Source organism: Phasianus colchicus, chromosome 28, assembly GCF_987193195.1.
Source record: "Phasianus colchicus chromosome 28, bPhaCol1.hap1.1, whole genome shotgun sequence".
Classification (NCBI taxonomy): Eukaryota; Metazoa; Chordata; class Aves; order Galliformes; family Phasianidae; genus Phasianus; species Phasianus colchicus.
The window spans coordinates 4,219,899-4,242,751 of NC_143463.1; the positions used below are offsets into that span (position 1 = coordinate 4,219,899).

Genomic DNA, 22,853 nt, shown 5'->3' on the forward strand with positions numbered 1-22,853 from the left:
GCCGATTGGCCGAGCGGCGACAGAGTGGCGGGCGAGGCAGCCAATGAACGGCGGGAGGGACGGGCTGCGTTGGAGCGCCTGGGAGAGGCGGGGTGCGCCCGGCGCTGCGCGGCGATGGAACGCGCAGATCCCGCGCACGATGCGCGCAGGACGCCGCGCAGCGCTGCTGAGACCCCGCGGGCTGTGCGACGGCCCCGAGCCGCGTCTCGCGTGGCGGGTACCGTGCGTAGCCCCCGTGTCGCACATGGCAGCGCGCCCCGTGTCGCGCTCGGTTGCAGCGACCTCTGGGGCAGCGCGCAGCGCTCCGTCCGGGCGTCCCCGGGTGCAGCAGCCCTTGTACGGCCCGTGTACGGCTCATATACGGCCCACACACAGCTCGCACACGGCCCATACGCCGCCCGCGTGTCCCCGTGGCAACGTGCCACACTCGGCCCGCAGCCGTGGCCCAGCGGAGCTTTGCCCCACAGCCCTTTCACCCCGATCTGTCCCTTCCCCGTGCCCCAGTGGGGGCTGAAATAGACGGAAAACAAAGGCCAGCCTTCTTGTCTCTATGGAACCCCACGTTTGATTTGCTCACAGCGCTTTTCACCGATCACAGGCCCGGAGCAGGGCTGGGCGAGACGCTGCTCAGCACCATCGGTCCCAACACGGGGCTCTGCAGATCTTCCTACTGCTCTGCCTCATAGCAGTGGGGCCCCTTCAGCAGAATATCGGGGCTACAGGGGCGGAGAATGCACAGACACACTGCACTTAGCACAACAGGGAGAGGGGAGAGCCAGGCGGCCTCTCCTACGAACGTGGGGTTAACATTCATGGCCTCTAAAGAACCCAGCTGCCTCTGCTGCCTGCTGATAGCGCAGAGCTGCAGCAGGACTGACTTACAAACTCAGCACTGAGGCATTCCTGCCATCTTTCTTTCCCCGTCTCCAAGTGGCTCCATGAAGAACCAACCACCCTTGGAATTATTTTTTTTAAGTGTTTCGTGGAATCGACACTTGTATGAGAAGTATCACACTAGAAAACATTCACTCACATAGAGCAGCAGCGGTGCAGGAGGAAGGTCCTATCAGCACCCAGAGCAGCACAGTGAGACACAGGAACCACTGGCTGGAGGCACAAAGTCTGGCTGGGGAAGCTTTCTGGATGCTTCACCTCTGTAATGCTCCAAAGTCCACAGCTGTTTCCAGACCAAGAGGTGCTCAGCCTCTTCGTTACAATTACAGGATTCTGGAAAGCACTGCTCTGCTAAGACAGAACCAAAGTGTGGATTCCCCAGCACAGCTTCCTGCTGTGTGCTACCACTGCCAGATTGTTCCTGCTTTGAAATTACCATCCTCACCACAGGTCCCTTGCTCATTTCAATACAACAGGATTTTTCTTCCTGGAAGCAAATAGCAATGTCCTAAAGCACGTTGGTTTGGGCCATACTATTTGGAATCCTCACTTGATTTCGTTAAAACGTGATGTTGGTTGAAAATCCAAAACAAAGAAGCAACACAGAATATGGTCAGCAATAAAATAAGTTAGTAGAAGAACAGCACAACAGGACAGAACACATTCACAAATTATGGGATTCCTCCTCATCCATCCCATTAGCAGAGCAGGCTGCTGGCTTCCATCAGCACAGGGCAGACAAAACAACCAGAGCAAGTTGCCATGGTTCACATCAACATCCTCCTTTGCTCTTACTGCAGAGCACACGGGAACAGCTCTCTCCTGTACACAAGTAACACACATAATGTGGGGGGGAAGCAGATCATCTTCAGGCACTACATGATTCAAGGAATGATTACTATACAGAGCTGATTTGCAGCCTGTGAATGCATAAAGCCATTCCAGCTGTATCTCCCCCCCAAAAAAAACTTCACTGCAGCCTCACAAGCCAGGCATTTGCTTCAGATATTCCAGTCCAGTTGTAACTGCAAATTAATCCATGCCACTTTGTCTCCCCCCTTAGACTTCATGTACATAAGATGCCTTTAAGCTCTGTTGCTCAGGAGATGGATAATTCACTGTGCCAGGCTCCCCTTCTGGCCTGTCCACAGCTCTCTGAGCTCCACTTTGCAGCCAAGGTCTCGCAGTGCAGCTTTGGCCACATCATCGCAGTCCCTGTGCGTTGCACGAGCTTCTGTTATCAGGTCCTCAGCTCCCATCTCTAAGATGGGCTGAGAATAGTCTCGGCTCCGGGAAACCAGGTTGCGGATCAGCATGCAAGCCTGTTTCTGAGAGAGAGGTAAATGGGAGAGATTAGCATCTGGGCAAGCAAATGTAAGATGTTACAGACAGCAACAGACTATTTTCTAGAAGAATAAAACTCATAGAAAAAGTACAGTTGCTGTTTTACAGTGAAGTTTATAAAAGACCACATGGTTCTGTAAGAAAGTTGCATGATGTTCCAACAGCACTTAGACAATACCAGGTACTTGTAAAATAATACTAAGACATAATGTTTCTTTGACAATGGACCCACCTTTTCGCTCCCATGTATGCTTTCTCCTGTTATCCTGCTGCAGAAGCTTGAGCTGCTCTTTCACAATATTTCCTACAGGTTGGCTCTGACAAAGCCTCCTTTATCCTGCTCTTTTGGGGGGGATCAGAAGTAATGCCTTCAATTGCAATCTGCAGCCACCTGAATCTTAATTGATGTGGATTTGAATCTCAAACTAAGTTTTGCTCTGATCACATCAGGATGGCAGGTATAGTTGTATCATTTACATGCAGGACCCCCAATCTCCTAATAAGCTCAAAACTTTGTAGTAGTTGTCAAGTAAAGGACAAACGAAGCAGTGAACACAAAAAACACCAATCTTGACTGAATAATCAAGAGGCAAATACCTGTACAGCCACTTCTCGTGGGTGTGCTTTCATAGCCTGAAGAGCTGCCAGTGCCCCTCCACCTTCCATGATGACATTACAGTTCTCAGGCTTGCGCAATGCTAACACACACAGTGCTGCACAACCTTGCTCACAGATCTACAAGACAAAGAGCAAGCACTCACTGGTTATAAATGCTGTTTTAACAAAAGAACGTTTCACAGTCCAGAGTTCTGTTTTCCAGGTTGGGGACTTCTTTAATAAATAGTAATATTAATAATAGCAATCTTTAGCTTCTTCCTGAAACATCTTGCTTCTCTGACATGTAAAGCAAGTTTCATATGGTAATTTACAACAGATTTAAAATAACTTCAGCAGGGGCTGACCTGCAGCCCTGGAGGTATAAAACACTGTATCTAGTCTGATACCAGTCTGATTCATGGACAAGAAAAAGTATAGCACAGTAGATTTGAGTATACCTTTACATTTACATATATGCCAAAGCATGCACTTACCCACTCCATATCAGAGGTATGTTAAAGGTTCAGTGCATTGTTCAGGTTATAGAAGTGCAATCATTTAACATGCATACATAGAGAGTATCTGCACTCAGCATAAGCTGTTTACCATAAGTCAGAGCAAAGCTGTGGATTGCTCCTGTCTATAATGACCAGACCCCCGCATTACACAGCCCAAAGCCCTCTGCTCCCAGCCTCTGTGGAACACCATCATCAAGCAATTAGCTGCATACCTGAGGGTTGGCAAGGTGATGGCTTATAGCAAGCACAATAAGGTCAGTTCCACCAGCAGTAACTATGGCATCTTTCACATCGTCATTACCTGCAATGGCTCGGATGGCACTCAGCACCTGCTTCACCACATCCTGCGTTCGTCAAGGAAAAGAACAGCTTAGAAAGCAGCAGGAAAAATTTTGCAGTGTTTTGAGTCACCTACAACATCCCCCAGCAACTCCACTCAGTTTTAATTCCCAGCTACAAACTCCTCAGCAGTTCAGATGTCACGTATGCTTCCTTGCTTACAAGGACCTTGTTAGTTTGACACAGGTTTCCAAAGAAAGAATTTAAAGAATCAGTCAATCCTCTTGAACCTTTTCTAGCTGAATGATAGAAAACCAGAAGCTCAGCTTTTCTGGGACCAAGCAGAACTATGCTTGTGGACTGGGGAGGACAGAAGAAATAATCACAAGCATGGGGTTCAGTTACACCACTATTAAATGACAGAGCACATACAGAACAAAGTTGCACATTAAGTTTTAAATAGAGGTAAATGGGATCAACACTTGGGTTTCAACACTAAATGGACCTAAAATTATGTGTGAAGGCTCACTCAAAGCCAGGACTTGAAAAATCAAATCTGCTGCATTATTTTCAGTCCTCTAAGTACATTCTATATTACTCACTGGATGATCAATGCTGTCAGCCAAGAGAGAGATCATAAAATTTAAGCCCCCAAGATCCACAATTTCTTGGCAGAATTCATTCCTGACAGAGAGACGAGAAAGGGTGGCACACAGTTCACTGAGAACACTGCAGTTATCTGTGAATGCTGTGAAGGAGAGATGAAGGAGTATGAGCCAGGAGGCCTGCGAGCAGATTCAAGGTGTTTTACTTTTCTCTATTTAAAGAACAAACAACAAACAACACAGCACCCAGGGAAGCAGCTAATTCCCACTTAGATCTTACAACAGATTATCACAGATGGCATTCTGCTTGCTCTGTATCTAGACAGGGAGAATATCTTTCCTTGGCAGGAATGCAGCACCTCAGCAAGGACACTGTGTCTGCAGTCCTGCACTGGGCTCTGAAGTACTTCCTAGACAGACTGACAGATAGTTCTGTAACTGTCACCCTGGTCCTGCCAATAGCCTCCAGAGCATTCACTGCATTTCTTTTTTGGGGCACACTTTAAAGGAGTTAGACCACTTAAGTACCAAATTTCCAAACGATCTCTGTGGAGCTTCAAGTTACAAAGCACAGTTTCAGGATAAGAAAGCACAGATGATTCAAAATTAGGACCAACAGTCGTAGGGCAAATTTTACCTTTCGCAGCTTCGATGAGAACCCTTAAACCATCATTTTCCAACACAATCATTTTGGCATGATCGTGAGCATGGCCAAAGGGCACACGGATGTCATCATCAAACGTCATGATCCTGAGAGCAGACGAGGCCGTTCGGACGACGTCAGCGCTGTCTCCATGCAGGACGATGGCTCCAGTCAGCAGTGGCAGAACCCCACCCTTCACAAAGTCCTGCCTATTCTGCTCGTGTTTCAGACAGGCGTGCCGAATGCATCGGATCCCAGCCAGCGTCATTTCAGCATCTTCCTTATATTCTCTCAGAGTTTGTAGCAGCAGATCCTGGCCGGCGGAGTCAAGTAGGTCTGGCTGCCCATCCAAGATGACAGACATGGTATTAAAGGCTTTCAGCATTAAATTCCTGTCTCCTGAAGCCAATTGGCAGGCAGAGAATACCACAGGATAGGCACCATTCTGACCTGCCAGGTAGCGGAAAGCCAGCTGTTCTTTGCACTGGTCAGTGAAGACCACCAGCTGCTCAGCCATTTCAGTGAGGTCAGAGTCAGCAACACATCTCCCGAGGGAATCTAAAGTCTGAAAAAAGAAAACGAGATTTACTTTTCAATCCAAGGTGTACAGGAGCAAGAGCGGTTCATTGTGGTCATTATTATAAATTAACAGATTTGAATATTTAAATTAATTGGACAAAGCTAAGAAACAGCTGACTCAAAGAGCAGTGTTTTGTCTGCATGGAACCCGTGGAGGAACTCCATACAGAAGGAGAAGTTAGCTTCGTGTCTGTTGCTTCAATGAGCAGTTAACCTCACATCCAAAAGAGTTGTAGCCCTACCAGCAGGACTTCATGCTTTTGCTTTTGCCCATTTTCAGAGGCCGGCTGCCGCACAGCTTTGATAATATTGCTTAAATCAACACCTAAAAGGAAAAAGAGAAACAAGAAGAACATTAATTACGGGAGCTTAAGCAAAACCTGTGCAGAGAGCAAAGAGCAGCTGGTTGTAATGCAGATCAACATCAAACATTTGCCACCAGATCTCACCCCAAATAAACACCAATTAGGAACGAGAAAAAAACCTCCATTTTGTTCATCAAGCCGCATTTTGCACTTCGACTACGAGCCGTTTTTCAGCCGCAACCCCTCCATAAAGCCAGGTTTCCGTGCCCCCTTCACAAAGGCTTCGCCCCCCCAGCGGCCGTGCGGTACCTTGGGACTCGAACTGCTGCACCGCCTCCCTCACGGCCTCCTCGGGATCCATCTCGAACTCCGCGATGTTTTCCTGCACGGCCTCATCGAACGTTTCCTGCGCGATGTGTTTGGAGCCCATGGCAGCGCTGAGGGAAAGGCCGCAAACGCAGAAACGCTCAAAGCCGAGAACACGCCGGGCTGGCTAACGGCAAACGGGCGGAGATTTCCGAGCCCAACGCTGCGATGAGGAGCGGCCGGCCCCAAAGCCGGCTCAGCCGCTCGCTCCGTCCCGGCAGAACGCTCGGATCACGGCTCAGGCTCCGCTCGAACCCCGGCTCCCGGTCCCGCTCCGCGCCGCCCGCCTGACAAAGGGCCGCGGGCTGAGCCTGACCCTCCTCGGCCGCCGTACGCAGCCGGCCCCGCCTCCGACCCGAGGACGCGTGCGTTAAAAAAGTCACACCAACCTCCGCCGGGCGAAGAAACGCGGAGCGAAAAAACTCCCGGGTGCTCCGACTGCGCACGCGCGCGCTGCCGCCATGCTCCCGCTCCGCTCGCGCATCGGGTCGAGCGCTCAGCGCAGGCGCACTGAGGGGAGCTAACAGCCGCCCCGCAGCGGGCGCAGGACACCGCGCTCCCGCTCCGCTACTCCTCGTCCCCTCCCGCGCTGCCCTGCCCCGGCCCGCACCTTCGCTGTCAGTTCCGCGCCGCGTTTGCACTGCGCCTGCGCCGCGCACGCGTGAGACAGGAGGGCGGGAGCGGGGGCAGCGCGCGCGGGGGCTGCTGGGAAATCCCCGTGCGGCGGGGCGGCTGCGGCAGCGCGGCGGGGCGCCGCCTCAGCGAGGGCAGGGCCGGCGGGGCGGGGCGGGCCGCGCCTCCCGCTGAGCGACGGGTCGGAGCGCGGGAGGTGCCGCCGTTCCCCTGGTTTGCGGACGGAGCGGAGCTTTGTGGCGTTTCGCCGCAGGGAAGATGGCCTCGCGGCGGATCACGCGGGAGACGTTCGATGCTGCGCTGCAGGACAAAGTGAAGCGGTACCGCGCCGAGCGGGGCGGGGCGGCGCAGGAGGCGATGCGGCGCTTCAAAGGTAACGGGAGGCGAGGCGGGAGCTGCGCTGCCGCGCACAGCCGCGTTTTGGGGCTGGTGTTCTAAAACGGAGGGCAGATATCGGGTAAAAAGCGAATTTCAGACAAAGGAATTGTGCGTGAGCCCGGCCGGCTGAAGGACGGCTGTGCCGGGGCTGCTGGCCGTGTCTCTGCGGCCTCGGAGGCTTTGTGGGGTTTTGTGGTGAAAGCTGTGGTGAATGGGCGCAAAACGCGTCCTTCTGTCTTGTAGAGCTGCTGTTGGAGGGGTGTAGAAAAATGGCGTGGGTTCCATCTGCAGGAGGCAGAGAGCTTTCAAATGAGATCCCTTCTGCTCGAGCTGTCCTGTCTTAAACAAACGACTTAATTTGGTTTGATTTTTTTTTTTTTTTTTTTTTTTCATCTTTTGCCTTCTGAACTTAAGTACTGCAATGGGGATTCCTGGGTTCCGTACAGAAAAATCCATCATTTCTGCCTTTATTGTCATCCTGGTTGTTGTGTCTGTAGCAGATACTGTCTGCTGTTCTGCTGTGGAATTCTGACACTGGGTGTGAGAACAGAACGTGAGTGTTCTGATCCTTTTACACAGAGAAATCCCTGTGTGAGCATTACGTCCCTTGAAATCTTCCTGGGTAGGAAGTAAGGAGTGAGAAGGAAAGGAGCTTTATGGCAGAACTTGTGTTTCGGATTTAATAAATTGCTTTGTAATGTTTCCGTAGGCTTTTTTAGTCATTCAGTGCTTTTTGCTGTTATGAATCGTTTAATGCATCCAGGAAAAAACGCATCGGTGTGTTTTTGTCATTGCAGCTCATTCAAGGCCAGTCCCAAGACCGAGATATGAAGACAGTTTTCACGATGACGGAAGATACGACGATGCCCAGCACCATTCACACGATGACTGGACTGAGAACCCTAGAGATGAGTATCCAGGACCTTCTTACAGATCTGCAAGCCCTCTCATAAGGAAAGCTAACTACTACCATGAACAGTTTGGCCACCCAGCATCTCGTGACCGGGAATATGGGCACCCAGCTGCACGGGACCGGGAGTACGGACGGCCAGCTTCTCATGGCCGGGAATATGGGCACCCCCTGCCTTGGGACCGGGAGTACGGGGGCCTGGCTTCTCATGATCAGGACTATGGACATCCTGACTCTTGGGAAGCTACTGGACCACACGAAACTGACTTCAGTTCTTCAGATATTTTAGGTGATTTTAGATCACCTGGACTCATGGAAGATGAATATGGCAACGTGGAAAGTCAGGAGTATGATGTAGACTTTGGAATTCAATCTGACAGTGAGTTCCGACCCCCAATACGGAGGGGCATTGTTGGCAGGGGAAGAGCCCTGCGAGGGAGGCGTATTACAAGGGGCACTGTTAAAGCTAAACTATTCAAAGGGGACATCAAAACCCCTCTAAAGAAATGGAACACTAAAAAACCGCAGCCAGGCCCTGATCAGAAGCCAACTGTGCAACCTGATCAAATGCCAGAAACTGCTGACCAACCCAACCAGAGGCCGGTGGCTGTTCAGCACCCCAATCAGAAGCTGCCTCCACAACCTAATCAGAGGCCAGCTATAGCAACCCCGAGGCCTATTCTCAGGCTCCCGAAGCCTGCACATGTTTTCAGAAATCTCAATTTTGAGCTTGTGGATAAGTCTGACATTTTTTCAACGTTTGGAATACAGATCATAAAATGGGCTGGATTTCACACAATAAAAAATGATGCAGAATTTTCTCGACTCTTTGGAGCTCTCTTTGAGCTGGAAACTGAAACATGTGCAAAAATGCTTGCTTCGTTCAAATGCTCCTTAAAGCCAGAACACAGAGATTATTGTTTCTTTACTATCAAGAGTTTACAACATGCTGCTTTGAAAACTCCCAAGGTGGACAATGAGTTTTTAAATATGCTGTTGGACAAGGGTGCTGTGAAAACAAAGAACTGCTTCTTTGAAATAATAAAACCTTTTGATAAATATATAATGAGGCTACAAGACCGCCTGCTAAAGGGTGTCACGCCTCTGCTTATGGCCTGCAATGCTTATGAATTAAGCATTAAGACAAACGGTTTTGGTAACCCCAGAGAAATGGCGAGTGCTTTTGAGACCACTGTTTCTCTTTGTCGTAAGTCTTTAGCACTTCTGGGTCAGACCTTTGCATTAGCATCTGTTTTCAGGCAAGAGAAAATACTGGAAGCTGTGGGGCTACAGGAAATGGCTCCAGCACCGACGCTGTTCCCAAACTTTGATGATTCAACATTGTTTGGAAGAGAATACATTGAGAACTTAAAGGCTTGGTTGGAGAAAAGTGGATATCCAATTCAGATGAAAAAAGCTGAAGCAGAGTCCACAGCGCAGCTTAAAAAACCCTCTCCTGACACAAAAGTTAAAAGTGAGTGAATCATTGTAAGATTCCTTGCAGTATGTGATTTCTTTATTTGTCAGTAGTATGTTGTCTTGTTGCTACAGCTTTACTAGTTCACAAATAACAAATTGTGGGAATTCCACGTAAATCACTGGCAGTGCTGAGGCAGCTGATGCTGTCTGCTGTCGCTTTCTGCTCTGTGCCTGCTTGTGCAGATGAAAGCATGTCTCCTTCCTCCCCTCTCCCACATGTGTGCTTCACATCTAGGGTTTTCACCTGTGCACCTCACGGCCTCATCTGCCCTACCCACCAACTTGTCACCTTGGGGATGGAGAGGCCAGGACCGCCTCTGCTGCTGGCTGTGTTATGGGAGAAGTGTTTGCATAGAGGAGAAGTCAGAGATGTTACTGTTATGGTTTTATCAGCTGCAGGCATGTCTTTAGAGTTGTTGATATGACTGCATTTTATTTTTTCCTACAGTCCCACAGCGAGCTGATCGGGAAATTGTAGAAACAATTGAACAGCTCGTGAATAGCATTGTTTCAGGAACCTTGTCTGCCAAAGAGAGAAATGCTCAAAAGAACTGTCCTGAATATTGGTAGGTGTGTTTGAACAGTATGACCTAATACTGCCTTGCTCTGCTCCACTGAAGGTATTTGGAATATATTTCATTAAATTCCATATTTCATTCAATGGATGTAAGATGGAAGCCTGTAGTATATGTAGTTGAACTGTTTGAAAATGTTTCTGCAGCCTCTTGTCCTCCCTGATATCCCAGGAAATTGTCGTCTTGCTTTTGTTTTAGTAGACCATGTTCTGTTTGGTCTGTCAGTAATGACTATACTGATCCAAATATGATATATTCAAATCAATTTACATGTACAAGGTGAAAGTAAATAAATGCAGTTAATATATAGTCATATAACAGACTGATAGGTGTAGTGTTTTACAAATAACGTTGGAAAATCAGAGGTGAGGCACTTACTGTTAATACAGCAGTATCTCTGCATGTGTGAATTGCAGCATGGCTGATTAATTACTAGCCAAATGATTTGTGTCAAAACCCTCCATCATTTATTTGCTTGGCCTACTTTATCTTTATTGCTTTAGAAATGGAGTTGCCTTAAGTGGCTGGTGTATAACCCTGGAAAAAAAAGATCAATTACTACTAAGTTTTTGATTTGAGAATTTGAGATGAGTTGTGCTTTTGGCTTAGGCTTTTGTTTTATGTATATGATTTTATTTAGGTTCTTGTCTGATGAAGATAGTCTAGAATACAAATATTACAGACTGAAGTTGTCAGAGGTGCAAAGAAAGACATCGTCAGGAAAGGAAGCAGGTGGTGAGGGCAGAACGCTAGAAGAATCTGCATCAGAATCAGTCAGGGCCATGTTGTATGCCAGGAAAGTCGCAAGTATTAAGAGAAGGCTATTCAAAAGGAAAAGGACTGGAGTTATTGCACAGCGTGGAATTCGAGGAAGGAAGGTGAGGAGAACGACCATAGGGACACAGACTTTGCTTTCAGCTGGCACAGTGCTGAAACACCAAGACAAGCATCTTCAAGGGTCAGTCCAATCAGAGCCTTCTGTATCAGAATCCACCACATCTGAGAAGAATTCTTCTCTCGATCCCTCGTCCTCACAATGTGGCACCAGTTCGGAGGTCCCTCTGCCATCAGAAGGGAGGGTGGATTCAGAGGATTTACTGGCACCGCCTGAACTTTTCTCATCACTGCCCTGTCAGTTTCCTGATGGTAAGTGACAATTCAAGATTAGATTTTAAATAGTAAATTATGTGGGAAAAGAATTTTGTAGGATGTTCTGCTGGAAATTCTAATGACGTTTGTTCAACTAAAGTAGATAGTTCTGAACTGTATTGTGATCTTTCAACAATACAGATTTTGCATGAAGCTGTGGATAACGAGTGATCTGTTTCCTGCAGTGGATGCTAAAACAATGGAGACGGCTGAGAAGCTTGCCAAGTTTGTTGCTCAGGTAGGACCAGAAATTGAGCAGTTCAGCATAGACAACAGTGCGGATAACCCGGACCTTTGGTGAGTAACCTGGACTTTTATCTGTATCAAAAAAACCCAAAGCCTAAGTTATGTGTTTGAAATAGTGTTCTGTCAAAGTATTTTACATTTTGTTATGTTTTTCTTTTAAATGAGGCTTTGCTCACTGGTGGCTTAAGTGCTCTAGTGTAAATTAGTGGAGGTGTTTCACTTTTGGTTGTACTTTACCAGCAGCAGTGGAGCCGTCTGATCTCTTCTGTCTCCCTCAGAATCAATTAACCTATTTCTATATGCTCCATGTGACTGGAACTTGGAGGAGCTGGATTCTTTCCTGGGGTTTGCTGCTTCCCTTTTGTGTGATCTGAAGGCAGCTTTTTGCCTTAGTTTCACATCTGTATAATGAAGATCATTGCACTGAATTCTTTACAACGCAGTTTAGGAGCTGCACTCTGTAAGAATTAAGGAGAATGATTGCAGTACTTGGCATGTGTAGAGGAATTATGTGATTTTTTTCAAAAACATACCTGGAATGACCATTAAGTTAATAAGAGATTTATTTGAAGTATCTTGCTTCCAGTTAAGAAAATGTTCCTGATAATATTTTCACTGCAATTTTTGTCCAGGTTTCTACAGGATCGAAACAGTTCTGCTTTCAAGTTCTACCGCATGAAGGTCTATGAGTTATGTCCCTCTATTAACTTCAGTGACGTGAAAGAAGCAAATGATGCTGGGGAAGATGCTAAACCTGAAGAAAGAAATGTGGATATTTCAGAGGAGGAGGAGGAAGAAGAAGAAGAAGAGGAGGAAGACAATGAGGAGGAAGCTGAGTTTGAGGAGGATATGTCCCGACCTTTGGAAGAAATGGAGCAAGCTGAGGAGGGAGAAGATGATGATGTCTCAGCAGGTAGAAGTGTGGAAAACCTTGCTGAAGAGATGATATCCAAAACAGGAGAGGAAGTTTCAACAGGTGAAACACAGCTTGCTACATCATCTGATGGTGCTATACCAAATCTGTCAACACAGGCATCAGCTCCTGCTCCTGGGACCCTATTTCCCCGCAAGAGAATCAGCAGCAAGTCTCTGAAAGTTGGTATGATTCCTGCATCTAAAAGGATCTGCCTCATAGAAGAACCAAAAGGTGAGTGTGACTTGTGAGGTATTTTGAACATATGAGCACAGAATTTGTGTATTATATGTACTTTATTACTGATTGTCAGTGAAAGAATTACATTTCAGCAATAGAAAAGTAAATACAGTTTTCACTTGAGATGACAAAGGCAAAACAGAGTAAATGGTGTAACAGTTCTTGTATTGTGGCACAATAGCAGTTTGCTTTGAGGTTACGTGCATCAAACATCACTCCTCAGATGATGTTCTCTTGAGTTTATGGGAATGCTGCCTTCCCTCTGCAGCTTAAAGAAAAAAGTTGTCACTTTTGCAGGTTTCAGTTCATCAGTGTGTGACAGGTTTGACAGGCTGAAATACAGCGCTGAGCACGGTTGGAATGTTTGACTATTCTACATATTTTTAGGCCTGGATTGGCCTGTCAGATTCTGTCAGTACAGCCACAGTGGTGGAGGGGGGTCATGATAGTCTGAGGACTGAGAGATAAAGAGCTTAAAACTGATCATATGTGCCTCACAGCTACTTCAACAAATGTCTTTTCTCTGTGTAATGATTTCTATTGATGAAGGTTGTCATTTGTGATATGAAATTATATATGTTATTATATAAAATAACCTCATTTCAGTCCAGAAGTGAAAGATCTGAAGTCCTTAACATATTCATCAGTGTACTGTTGCTGGCAAGATGTGTATGAAACAAAATAATGAGTACACTTAATTCTTTTTTTTTGGTTACTGAGGTGGGATGTGTGTGAACTGTCTTTCTGTTTGGTTTGGTTTTGTTCTGATACTTCTTGATTCTGATCCTCGGCCAACATATTGAGTTAGAGTCCCAGTTGATCATGTACTTTTTGAGTTCTGTATTAAAATGTGGTTTTCTTTACAGCTGATTCTTGTCTTTGATTTGACTTGCAGTTCATGAACCTGTCAGAATTGCTTATGATAGGCCTCGTGGCTGCCCTGTTACAAAGAAGAAGAAGGTAAAGCACTCTTCTGGTTTGCATTTCATTCTGGGAATCTGAAAATCAGCTGTGCCTATAGCAGACAGCCTCTGACAACTAAACATTTTATGATTAAAAGACTACTGAACAGCTGTGTGTTAATCTATGAAAAAAAATTAAAGAAATGAGAGCATTGCTGTCTGGAAAGTATTATTTTTCAAAATTAAAAATTAGCAGCAGCAACTTGTTTGCTGCAGTAATAGGGATTCAGTAGTCAGATCATTCAGTGTTTGCTACTAAAAAAACATAACTGCATTTTAAAATATGAAAGTGTACTCTATCATAATGTAATGAAGCAGTTTCAGAACCTGAAATATATTTGCTAATTTATTTGTTTTTTATAAACTAGCAAGACATGTACTTATTCTTAGGTAGGCTTTTTCTGTGTGGCTTCAGGGTGTATCTTTGTTTTTCTGCTTTTTTTTTTTTTTTTTTTTTTTTTCCTCCACAGAAACCAAAAGATCTAGAATTTTCACACAAGAAACTGACAAACAGAAATGTAGGTTTCCAGATGCTTCAGAAGATGGGCTGGCAAGAAGGACATGGCCTGGGTACACGAGGAAAAGGAATCAGAGAGCCTGTAAAAGTGTATGTAATGGGAACAAACTGCAGAAATCTGGCAGCTGTGGAACAGGCTGGGATCCTAGTAGTAACTATTTCTATCTTAACCCTCCTTGATGTGGCCAATTCCGTGTTTTGTTTCCTTCTTGATGTGGTCTTTGGCCTCAGCAAAGTAGAGCGTGCAGACTTCACGCGTTTTTCTGGCCAGGCTGAGCACAGTCTGGTCTGGAAGTTGGCTGTTCCTTGCTGTGCACTTTGACATCACTGAAGTTGCAGTGTGAATGCTGCAGTGTGTGGACGCTTTCAAAAGATATATGGGTTCCCCTATTATTCAGGAGATGTTTTTGTTTGGTATATTTAGTTGGTTTTTTTTAATACCTGCTATCTTGGGGATCTCCTTGCCAACATGCTAGGTATGTAAGATATAAATAGACTCTGGGAATATCGTACACAGTACTCCCTAGGTGTAGGCAACAAAATTATTTTCACTGTAAATATGTGATTCATTCCATTGCATGCTGAAAGAGGTAAGTGCATCTGCCAGAAGGTAAGTGTGCTTTTTCCTTTAAAATGTGCTTCTGTTTTTGAATCTTCAACTTTGTCTTTTAAAGTTGCTGTGTCTACTGCTGAAGAATGGATATCAACTCCCTGACTGAATAAGGAGGCAGAATCAATTTATTTGTCTCTGAACTCATATGCCAAGCTTTCTAGTCCATACATGGAATTTGTGGGTTAATGTTCTCTTCATGCCTTTGACAGTACTGGTCATTTTAGTTGGTGGCATACTTCCAGTTGTTTGCTTTCTCTTTTTGTTATGGTTCCCTATGGTCCAGTGGCCATTACTGTATTTTTTCCACTGATCTTTCATCTGCAACAACTGGACAGTGAGAAAGCAGCTGACCTCTCCTCCAGCTCTCTTGTGCTCACAAGCATCAGAACCTTGGGTTCTTAACCTCAAAATTTGTTGGGACCAAATATATCATCAACATTTTCATTTCTATAGCTCCTGGCACAAGTCTTGGTGCACAGCTAATAACAAGCTATTTAATTGTATTTAGTCTGATAGTTAACCCCTTATGTTCTAAAAATTTCTGTCCATCTTTAAGAACCATGTTTTTGGTATGTGAAAATACTTTTTCCAGTTTTGCCAGTTTGACTCCATGACTTGATCACCCATAAAGTGATGTAGAGTAGTGAAGGTTTGTTTTTCTTAGAAAAACTTGTTGATCTTTTCTGTAAAGTAGAGGTAAATCCATATGGTTTATTGTTTTCATGGTGTCCACCTCTCTTTACTTTCCAGTCAAAATCATTCTTTGGAAAATACTTTAAGTTCATCTCAGTGAGCATGAAACCAGTGCAACTTAATGTTTTACTTTCCTGTTGCTTTGTTACAGTGCAGAGTGTTTGGGTTTTTGTTCCATATGGTTAACCTGTAGCCTTCATTCTTGCCTCACCTTTTAAAGCTACCGACTCTTCTGCTGATGACTTGTTTAAAAGTCGGCAAGCTGTCTCATCTTCTCTTAGCAAAAGGTGATGGATTAGCAATGGTAGACACTCCAATTCCAGTGTAGCACTTATATCAAACAATGTATAACACTTTTCTCTCTGAAAGTAATATATTCAGTTACATCAGTTGTCACACAGTGGAACTTGGGACTCTTTTTTATTGGAGAAGCTTAAGGCTTTTCTTTGAAAGGCTGCTAGGGCAATTCATATTTTTGTTGCTGTAAAAGGTACATGAATTGAGAGGTGACCCCTCAAAGAAATGATGGCTACCAGTGTTTTGAATGGAGTTTCATACCAATCTTAAGTTACTCTTCCCAATCTGGAGAATTTAATTGCCACAGCTATGTGTCTTGACCAGTTCAAAAGAAAAAACAGTATCCAGGATTTGTAACGTGGACTGTAAAGTGGAATTTGCTTGTTAGAGTCTGTGAATATTCTTTTGCAATTGTCCAACAACCTACTTGGCTGAAGTGGGCCTGTTTTACAGAATTTAGATAAAAACCATTTTTCTTTACTTAAGGTTCTCGGATTAATTTTAGTACATGGGTCAAAAAGTTTTTCCAACTTCATGTAATGAAATCTTTAATGGGTAATAGTAATATGATGAACCCAGAGGATAAAACTGGCACAGAGGATCATTCCTGTGGCAGAATTTTCACTAATCTTAGCTTTGTAACGTCTGTGTTCTATGCATAAAGCTAGAGAAAGATGTTTTTGTTAACTATCTGTATCTCCACATTCTTGTGGATCATCTGCTACTTCCAGGACAGAATGCTGTTTTGATGGTGTTGAGGCCTGTCTGCTCCTATTGGCATGTTTGGGTGAACAGAAGGAAGTTAACTCTTATTTTATATTTTACCTGAAAGGTCAGGAGCTCTGGGTTTTGGCTGTGATGTCTGTCATGCAAGACTTTAGCTTGCTTTGGGTACTAGAAATTGCAAGCAAGCAGCACTATGTTCCCTTTGTAAAAATTCCATCTTTCATCCAGAGTTCTGTGATGTTTCCTACTCATTCCTCAAAGTCTCTGACTTCTGTCACTTTTGAAATGTAAGAAACAAGGCAATTTTTGCCATGCTTTCAGCAGGTGATCTTATCTACTCCAAGTAAAGTGGTAAATATAAAAGTCCGTGTAAGAATTTGATCTGTTAGGTAACTGTCTTCACCGTTCCCTCAGTATCATAGGAGTGGTTTCTTCTAGTGGGTGTTTGCATGTGTAATGGGAGGTGGGAATTGTTTTACATTTGATGTCAGGTGCTGAGCCTCTGCTCCCCTTCTCCCCTAAGCGAAGCAGAGTTACTTTTCCCTCAGGTTGTGTCTGTTGGAAGGTATTGTTTAGATCTCTTCTGCACGTTGTCAAATGTAACAGAAACAGTATATTCTAACTATTCATTTTACTCCCTAGGGGTGCTACCTCTGCAGGGGAGGGCTTGGGTGTTGCAGGGGAAGAAAATAAAGAAGATGCATTTGATGTTTTCCGTCAAAGAATGATACAAATGTACAGGCAGAAAAGAGCAAGTAAATAGGTATGTGCAATGGACAAGTCTGGTTTGTGAATTCCTGCAAACATTAAAATACCAGGTTTTTAAAGTCGTCTTTTACCCAGAAAATATTGTTTCCATGAGTATATCTGGCTTCTTAACATTTCGTGAAAACCCAGACCTACCTTGAGCTGCTGAATTACCTCAAATCTTACTTTCTAGGTGTGACATAAGAGACTTGCTCATTAGAAAGAGCACGGATATGCAGAGGCTGCTGTGTGAAAGTCTTCGGCAGAGTGCCATTATGAAGAATACTTTGTTCTGTAGTAGTGGATTTGAACGCTTACGTATTATTTTCCAAGATTAAAGTTAGTCTTGTATTTCATTGTGCAAGCTAACAACTTGGATGTTATCTTCTGAGGGAGAAACAACTGCTTTTGTTCTTGGAAGTGCCAGTTTTCCTCTGTCTTAGGCCACGTTTGCGTGTTTTGCAATGAGGTGGCTTACTACCAACAGAAAAAGCAACATTACCATTGCGACTGGCCTGCTTTGGCTCTGTTCCTTTTGGAAGCCAAGAACCTTCTCAAACTAAAAACTTACTACCAGGCAGTTCAGTTTATACTTTGCTACATTTTGTTGATGAGCTCATCTTCTCATCTGCTTTTCGAGTCTGCATAAAGCAGTTTCCTTTGCTCCACGCACCAGTTTCAAGAAGAATCTGTACCCACCTGCTTATTTTATACAGGATTCTATACTTGAAGTGTAGGATGAATAAGTAAGTTTATTTGAGTCTGAGAATGCTAAAATCTTCCTTGGAAACATTGGCTGCTAAGGTTTTCCATTGTAGCAAGCAAGCAGTGCATATTTTATATGTACTTTTTGATTTTCACCAAGTTTGCAGCTCTTGTTCAACAAATTCTTGAATAATAGCTTTCCTACCCAAGGAAGTTTAAGCCATGACCAGGTGTGATTTGTGTGTTTGCAGAAAATACTGAAGAAGATACTTGGAAATCAAATAATCAAAAGTCATCTGGAAGTGGATCATCAGTTTTGTAAGACCATCAGTTTAGAGAGTAATTTCTGTTTCTATTAAATATTGGCCTTGCAGAAGTTTTCAATTGAAAAACCCTGTGCAATAAGACAAAAAGCTTGTAATTCTGAGGGACTATTTCAGATGAGAGAGAAGACTGGATTAACCTACTCTGCTTCAACAAAAAGCAATTCCTAACTTCTTGGTGAAGCAGCTCTGAAGACATGAAAGATTTAGCAGTGTTACTACAAATAAACAGTCAAAGTCTGATCATTCATCTTTTTCAGACAAGCACATCAACAAGAGCTCTGTGACTGGATTCCTGAAAGTGGCAGAATGTAATGCACTTTTTTAACATACTTCTCCATCTTTACCTTCCTAAAATTAGCTAAAAGTCTTCACTTGAATGTTACAGTACCAAAACCTTCACTGAAGTTCTCTTTAAAGAGTTCATCTTGAGCTGACGCATGTTTTGCTTATTAGGAGTGAGTGCTGTCTTGCTGATGTTCTCATCCTGCATCATGCTTCTTTACAGAGCAAAGAGCTTGTGCACTCCACCATAGCGTAGCAGCACCTCAAGCTCCTAACTGACAAATACACAAGAAAATGTGCTCTTCAGTTACAAACATGCCTGTGCCTGCTGTTTAAAGAACATTATATACTCTCCATTAAAATCCCTGCTGGTTGAAAGGGAGTTTATTTGTTTTCATTCTGTAGCAACAAACTTTTTCTGGCCTGTAACAACCATCATGAATGCAAGCTTTTTCTTTATGGTATGGGTTTGTGAAACTAAAAGAAACAGTGTCATGTTTTGGTGTAATTTTCTGATCACTGTTTTAGTTGCTTTGGAGCACACTGATCACTAAATAAAATCATAATGGCAGGTATAGGAAAAATACCATGCTGCTAGTTCTGTTTTTCCACAGACATCACATGTCTTCACCTTTATGTTAACAAGAAGCTGAAGCATGAAGACCATAAATACACATAAGTTTATCTGGTTATCGCATTTGATTAAAGACATTTGATGGTCTGGAGATTTCCTGTAGGCTTTACTTTACTTGGAGATGCTTTAAATCCATAAATGTTTTGTACCTACTTTAAAGGTCATCAGTTATGGTGTTTGGTGGTACCTGTTAAGTTCCCAACTGCGTGTATTCTTCACTGCCTCTCTTCTGTGCCTGGTTAGCAGATATGTAATCTAAAACTTGAGCCTATCGAAAAGGAGAGTTATCAGTCACTGTCTGTTTTGCAGTGACAGTCTGGAACTAATATTGTTGGCTTCTGAATTATTTCTCAAAAGGGATTAGTTTTTCTTTTAGTTCCATTGATGAAGCTGCCAGTTTTTCTGTTCACAATTTTTTATTTCCTTGCAAACTTCCAGTTAACCTCTTCTATAACATTTACGTTTTGGTAGCATTCTTGATTATGTGTTGCAGTACTTGCAGAAAGGCACAAGGCAGTGTCGTTTCACACTGGATTGAAATCCAGTCTCTCACCCTAGATCAGCATTCTGCGCTGCTCTGATTTAACCTGACTTTGTTGGCCACAGTCCCATTTGGGGTGCCTTTGCTAAACACCTACTTGCCCAATCTGGGAAAACTCTTAGTGTCCAGATTGGAAAATGGTACCTTCCTTTCTGATTGCAGTTCAATTTAGAGTATAATGCTGTCTTGAAACTAAAAGTGAACATTGGGAAAATCTGAATCTGCTACTCTGGATGGCTGTAGTCATAGTATGGTCTGTCTTTCTTGTGCCAAACTTTAATTTTGGACAAGACATCAACAGAGCAGTATTGGTGCTGAGATTCCAGTGTTGCTCTCACGTGAGTTACTATTTGCCACTTTTATCTTGTGTTACCAAGAGATGACCTTATGTTCCTTTTGCAAAAGGAATTTCCTTTTATTTTGACCTGCTTTTGCAGGCAGCTCTGATTTGAAAATTTAAATATGTACATATGAAACGTTTGTTATGCAGATACATTGCCTTGTTGAAAGTTTACTAGCTTCTTTTCTGTTATTTTAGTTCCAGGCTCTCTTCCATGAAGACTGCAAGCTTCAGTGAACATTTTAACTAACTTCAGTGGTGTGTCTACTGTCCTTTGGTTGTTTTTTTATTATTATTATTTTTATTTTTGTTTTGTTTTGTTGTTTTTGGTTGTTGTTTTGTTTTGTTTTGCCGTTAATCTTGCAGAGCAATTTGCTAGTTTCTGTTCCATGCAAATTGGCAGTAGCATTTAGCTAGTAACATTAGATGCTTATGTTATTAGGTAACTGACGTTTCCTTTCAGTGTAAGTAAAACTGTTAGCATTGTTAATCTTTTAATATCTGCAATAAATATAGAACTAAACACTATATGGTTTAAATGTTTTGCTTGTGAGTTTGGCCGTTTGTAAGAGATATGCATCATTTTTGGCACTAACAAGTGGAATCGAGATTATGCAGTGTTATATTAATGTCAAGCAGGATTTTAGTGTGTGAGGGAAGGAAGGTCCCTCTGTTTCTGTGCTGCTAAAAGCTTCTGTTGAGAACAGCCACGAAATCATTTCTTAGTTACTTCTTCACATGGCTTCCAGTGTATTAAACCCATACACAGCAGTGTTACTCTCCACACGAATGCCAGAACTATTGTGCTTCAGTTAGGATGCCAGTTTTACTTTTTATTCACAGTCATTTCCAGTTTTCTTCATGTACTGACTTTAAGACGGCAAAACTTTCTGCATATATGTGTGGTTTATTGTTGCCTTTAAATTGGAATTCCTTTTTTTAGATGGGATACGAGGAGAAAAAAACGCAGCAAACTGAAACTTAACAATTGTGCAGCCACGTTCTATTGAGAGGTGAAGTGCACATATTTATTTGCTAAGGATGCAGGCTGAGTCTCCTGTCCCTTGCTTTTACACTGACACCTATGGCAAGATTTACTAGACATGCTCGAGTCATATCTGCCTTTTTCCTCTTTTTTTTTCCTCCTTTCCCTTTAAACACTTATTACACGTGTAAGGACCTGGTTCTAAAAGAAGGGATGTTTGCTCTCATCGGAGAGGAATGAGGAGATCCCTATTTTGGGGGAGGTGCTTTAACAGAGTAAAGAGCTGTAGTCACTGATACACCATTTGGAGTCATTGTGTTGAAATCATACGAGGGTTTTTTTGTTTGTTTGTTTGTTTTGTCTCTGAGGCCTTCCTTTGTTGTAACACCAGTTACGTTTTTCCTATTTATTGTTTGTTTTTTTTTGCCAACACTACATCATCCTTAGTGTGAACGCTTCATCTGTGCCGAGATGTTACTTCTCAAAATCAATGTACGGTACTTTTTTCCTATTCCATTTTGCTTTAAAGTTCATCATGATGTATCACGCTAAAAAAAAGAAAAGTCTGGATTCGGAAATTCAAATGTTATTTGTTCGGATTGTTTTTCTATGCTACGAACAGGTATATTTTCTAATTAAAAATAAATTCTTCAAAGTCCTGTGCCATCCTTCTTTCTGCTTGTCTCACGACTGAATCACCACCAGGCTGTAGATTTGAGTGGCCAATCACCACCAGGCTGTAGATTTGAGCGGCCAATCACCACCAGGCTGTAGATTTGAGCGGCCAATCACCACCAGGCTGTAGATTTGAGCGGCCAATCACCACCAGGCTGTAGATTTGAGCGGCCAATCACCACCAGGCTGTAGATTTGAGCAGTACTGAACAGTTTAGATGAGCACGTGCTCAAAGAACAACCGGGGGCTTCTGGGATGAAGAGTTTTTGTGCACGTTGTCACGTAGGTGACTTGCTGAACTGCAGCAAGCGTGGAAAATGTTTGCGTTGTCTGTGGGCAATAAAAGTTACCGCTGTTCAAGAAAGCGCCGGCACACGGTGTGTTCTCTGAGCTTTTTGTGCCTAATTCCTGTCATTAGAAGGTTCTGCTCGTTTTCTTGAAAATTGCCTCCTAGCAAGGCTGTGCTCCGAGGGGCAGGTTGGGTTTCGTTAGATAACAACGCAACAGAAAAGCAGGAAATATAATGCAAGGAAACCTTATTTTTAAACAGCTGCCCGCTTGGCAGAAGTTCCTTACAGGCTGTTTTGTTGTTGGGGTTAACAATCCGTACGAGTTTGCAAGGCCTCCTGTAGAGACAGAGCTGTTGGGTGGGAAATCAGAAATACGTAAAACCACCTGAAAGGAGAGGGAACTGAGAACCGCAAGGTCTGCCTTCGTTTGATGCCCTGTCAGTCGCTGTGTGTTAATTACTGACGGCGGCTCTGCACGCTGCTAATTTGCACAGCTCCCCACACAGAGCAGCCCGGGCTTCGTTTCACCGCTCATCTTTGCTGTCAGCCAACGGGAAGACACAGATCAGCTTCACACGTATTTAATTTGTCTCTTCCAAACTCACAACTCACTCCTGTGCATAAGCAGTATATAAAACCATCTAATAGAAACAATAATGAATCGTTTTGCGTGTCATTCGACACAGAAATGAAAAGCAACTGCTCCTGCTGGCTATCAGTATCTTGCTCCCAACGCCGCTCGAGAAACCAGTGTCAGGAAAGGCAAAGGCTTAATTAGGGACCGACGATAATGATTTTTTTTCGGATTTCTTCTGGTTTCCACACAGCGCACCGTTTTCCCGCCCGCCCGCGGGGGGCGTCACGTGA

At 43.9% G+C, this 22,853-nt stretch overlaps 2 protein-coding genes across 9 annotated transcripts; one reads left to right on the plus strand and one right to left on the minus strand.

Moving 5' to 3' along the window:
• Positions 1 to 1,033: 1,033 nt before the first annotated feature.
• On the minus strand, positions 1,034 to 6,806 carry ARMC6 (armadillo repeat containing 6). 2 transcript variants are annotated; one of them, XM_031604096.2, is made up of 8 exons: positions 6,741 to 6,806; positions 6,074 to 6,201; positions 5,702 to 5,784; positions 4,875 to 5,445; positions 4,235 to 4,380; positions 3,566 to 3,697; positions 2,836 to 2,973; positions 1,034 to 2,222 (listed from the first exon to the last, which is right to left on the minus strand). In XM_031604096.2, the coding sequence occupies exons 2-8, from the start codon at positions 6,192 to 6,194 to the stop codon at positions 2,010 to 2,012; spliced, it is 1,404 nt and encodes a 467-aa protein (XP_031459956.1). In that variant the 5' UTR covers positions 6,195 to 6,201; positions 6,741 to 6,806; the 3' UTR covers positions 1,034 to 2,009. The 2 variants fall into 2 exon arrangements, with proteins under 2 accessions (XP_031459956.1, XP_089982320.1); XM_090126194.1 differs by lacking the exon at positions 6,741 to 6,806 and adding an exon at positions 6,520 to 6,712.
• SUGP2 (SURP and G-patch domain containing 2) lies at positions 6,724 to 22,849 on the plus strand. 7 transcript variants are annotated; one of them, XR_016460318.1, is made up of 11 exons: positions 6,724 to 7,136; positions 7,939 to 9,525; positions 9,979 to 10,096; positions 10,746 to 11,251; positions 11,440 to 11,551; positions 12,133 to 12,647; positions 13,549 to 13,613; positions 14,086 to 14,222; positions 17,104 to 17,224; positions 20,235 to 22,073; positions 22,673 to 22,849. XR_016460318.1 is itself a non-coding variant. In XM_031604091.2 (10 exons), exons 1-9 carry the CDS (start codon positions 7,022 to 7,024, stop codon positions 17,222 to 17,224), a joined length of 3,276 nt encoding a protein of 1,091 aa, XP_031459951.2. In that variant the 5' UTR covers positions 6,724 to 7,021; the 3' UTR covers positions 20,235 to 22,849. The 7 variants fall into 7 exon arrangements, 6 of the variants coding, with proteins under 6 accessions (XP_031459951.2, XP_031459950.2, XP_031459949.2 ...); XM_031604091.2 differs by having other exon boundaries at positions 20,235 to 22,849; XM_031604090.2 differs by lacking the exons at positions 20,235 to 22,073; positions 22,673 to 22,849 and adding an exon at positions 18,165 to 20,228.
• Positions 22,850 to 22,853: the final 4 nt, after the last annotated feature.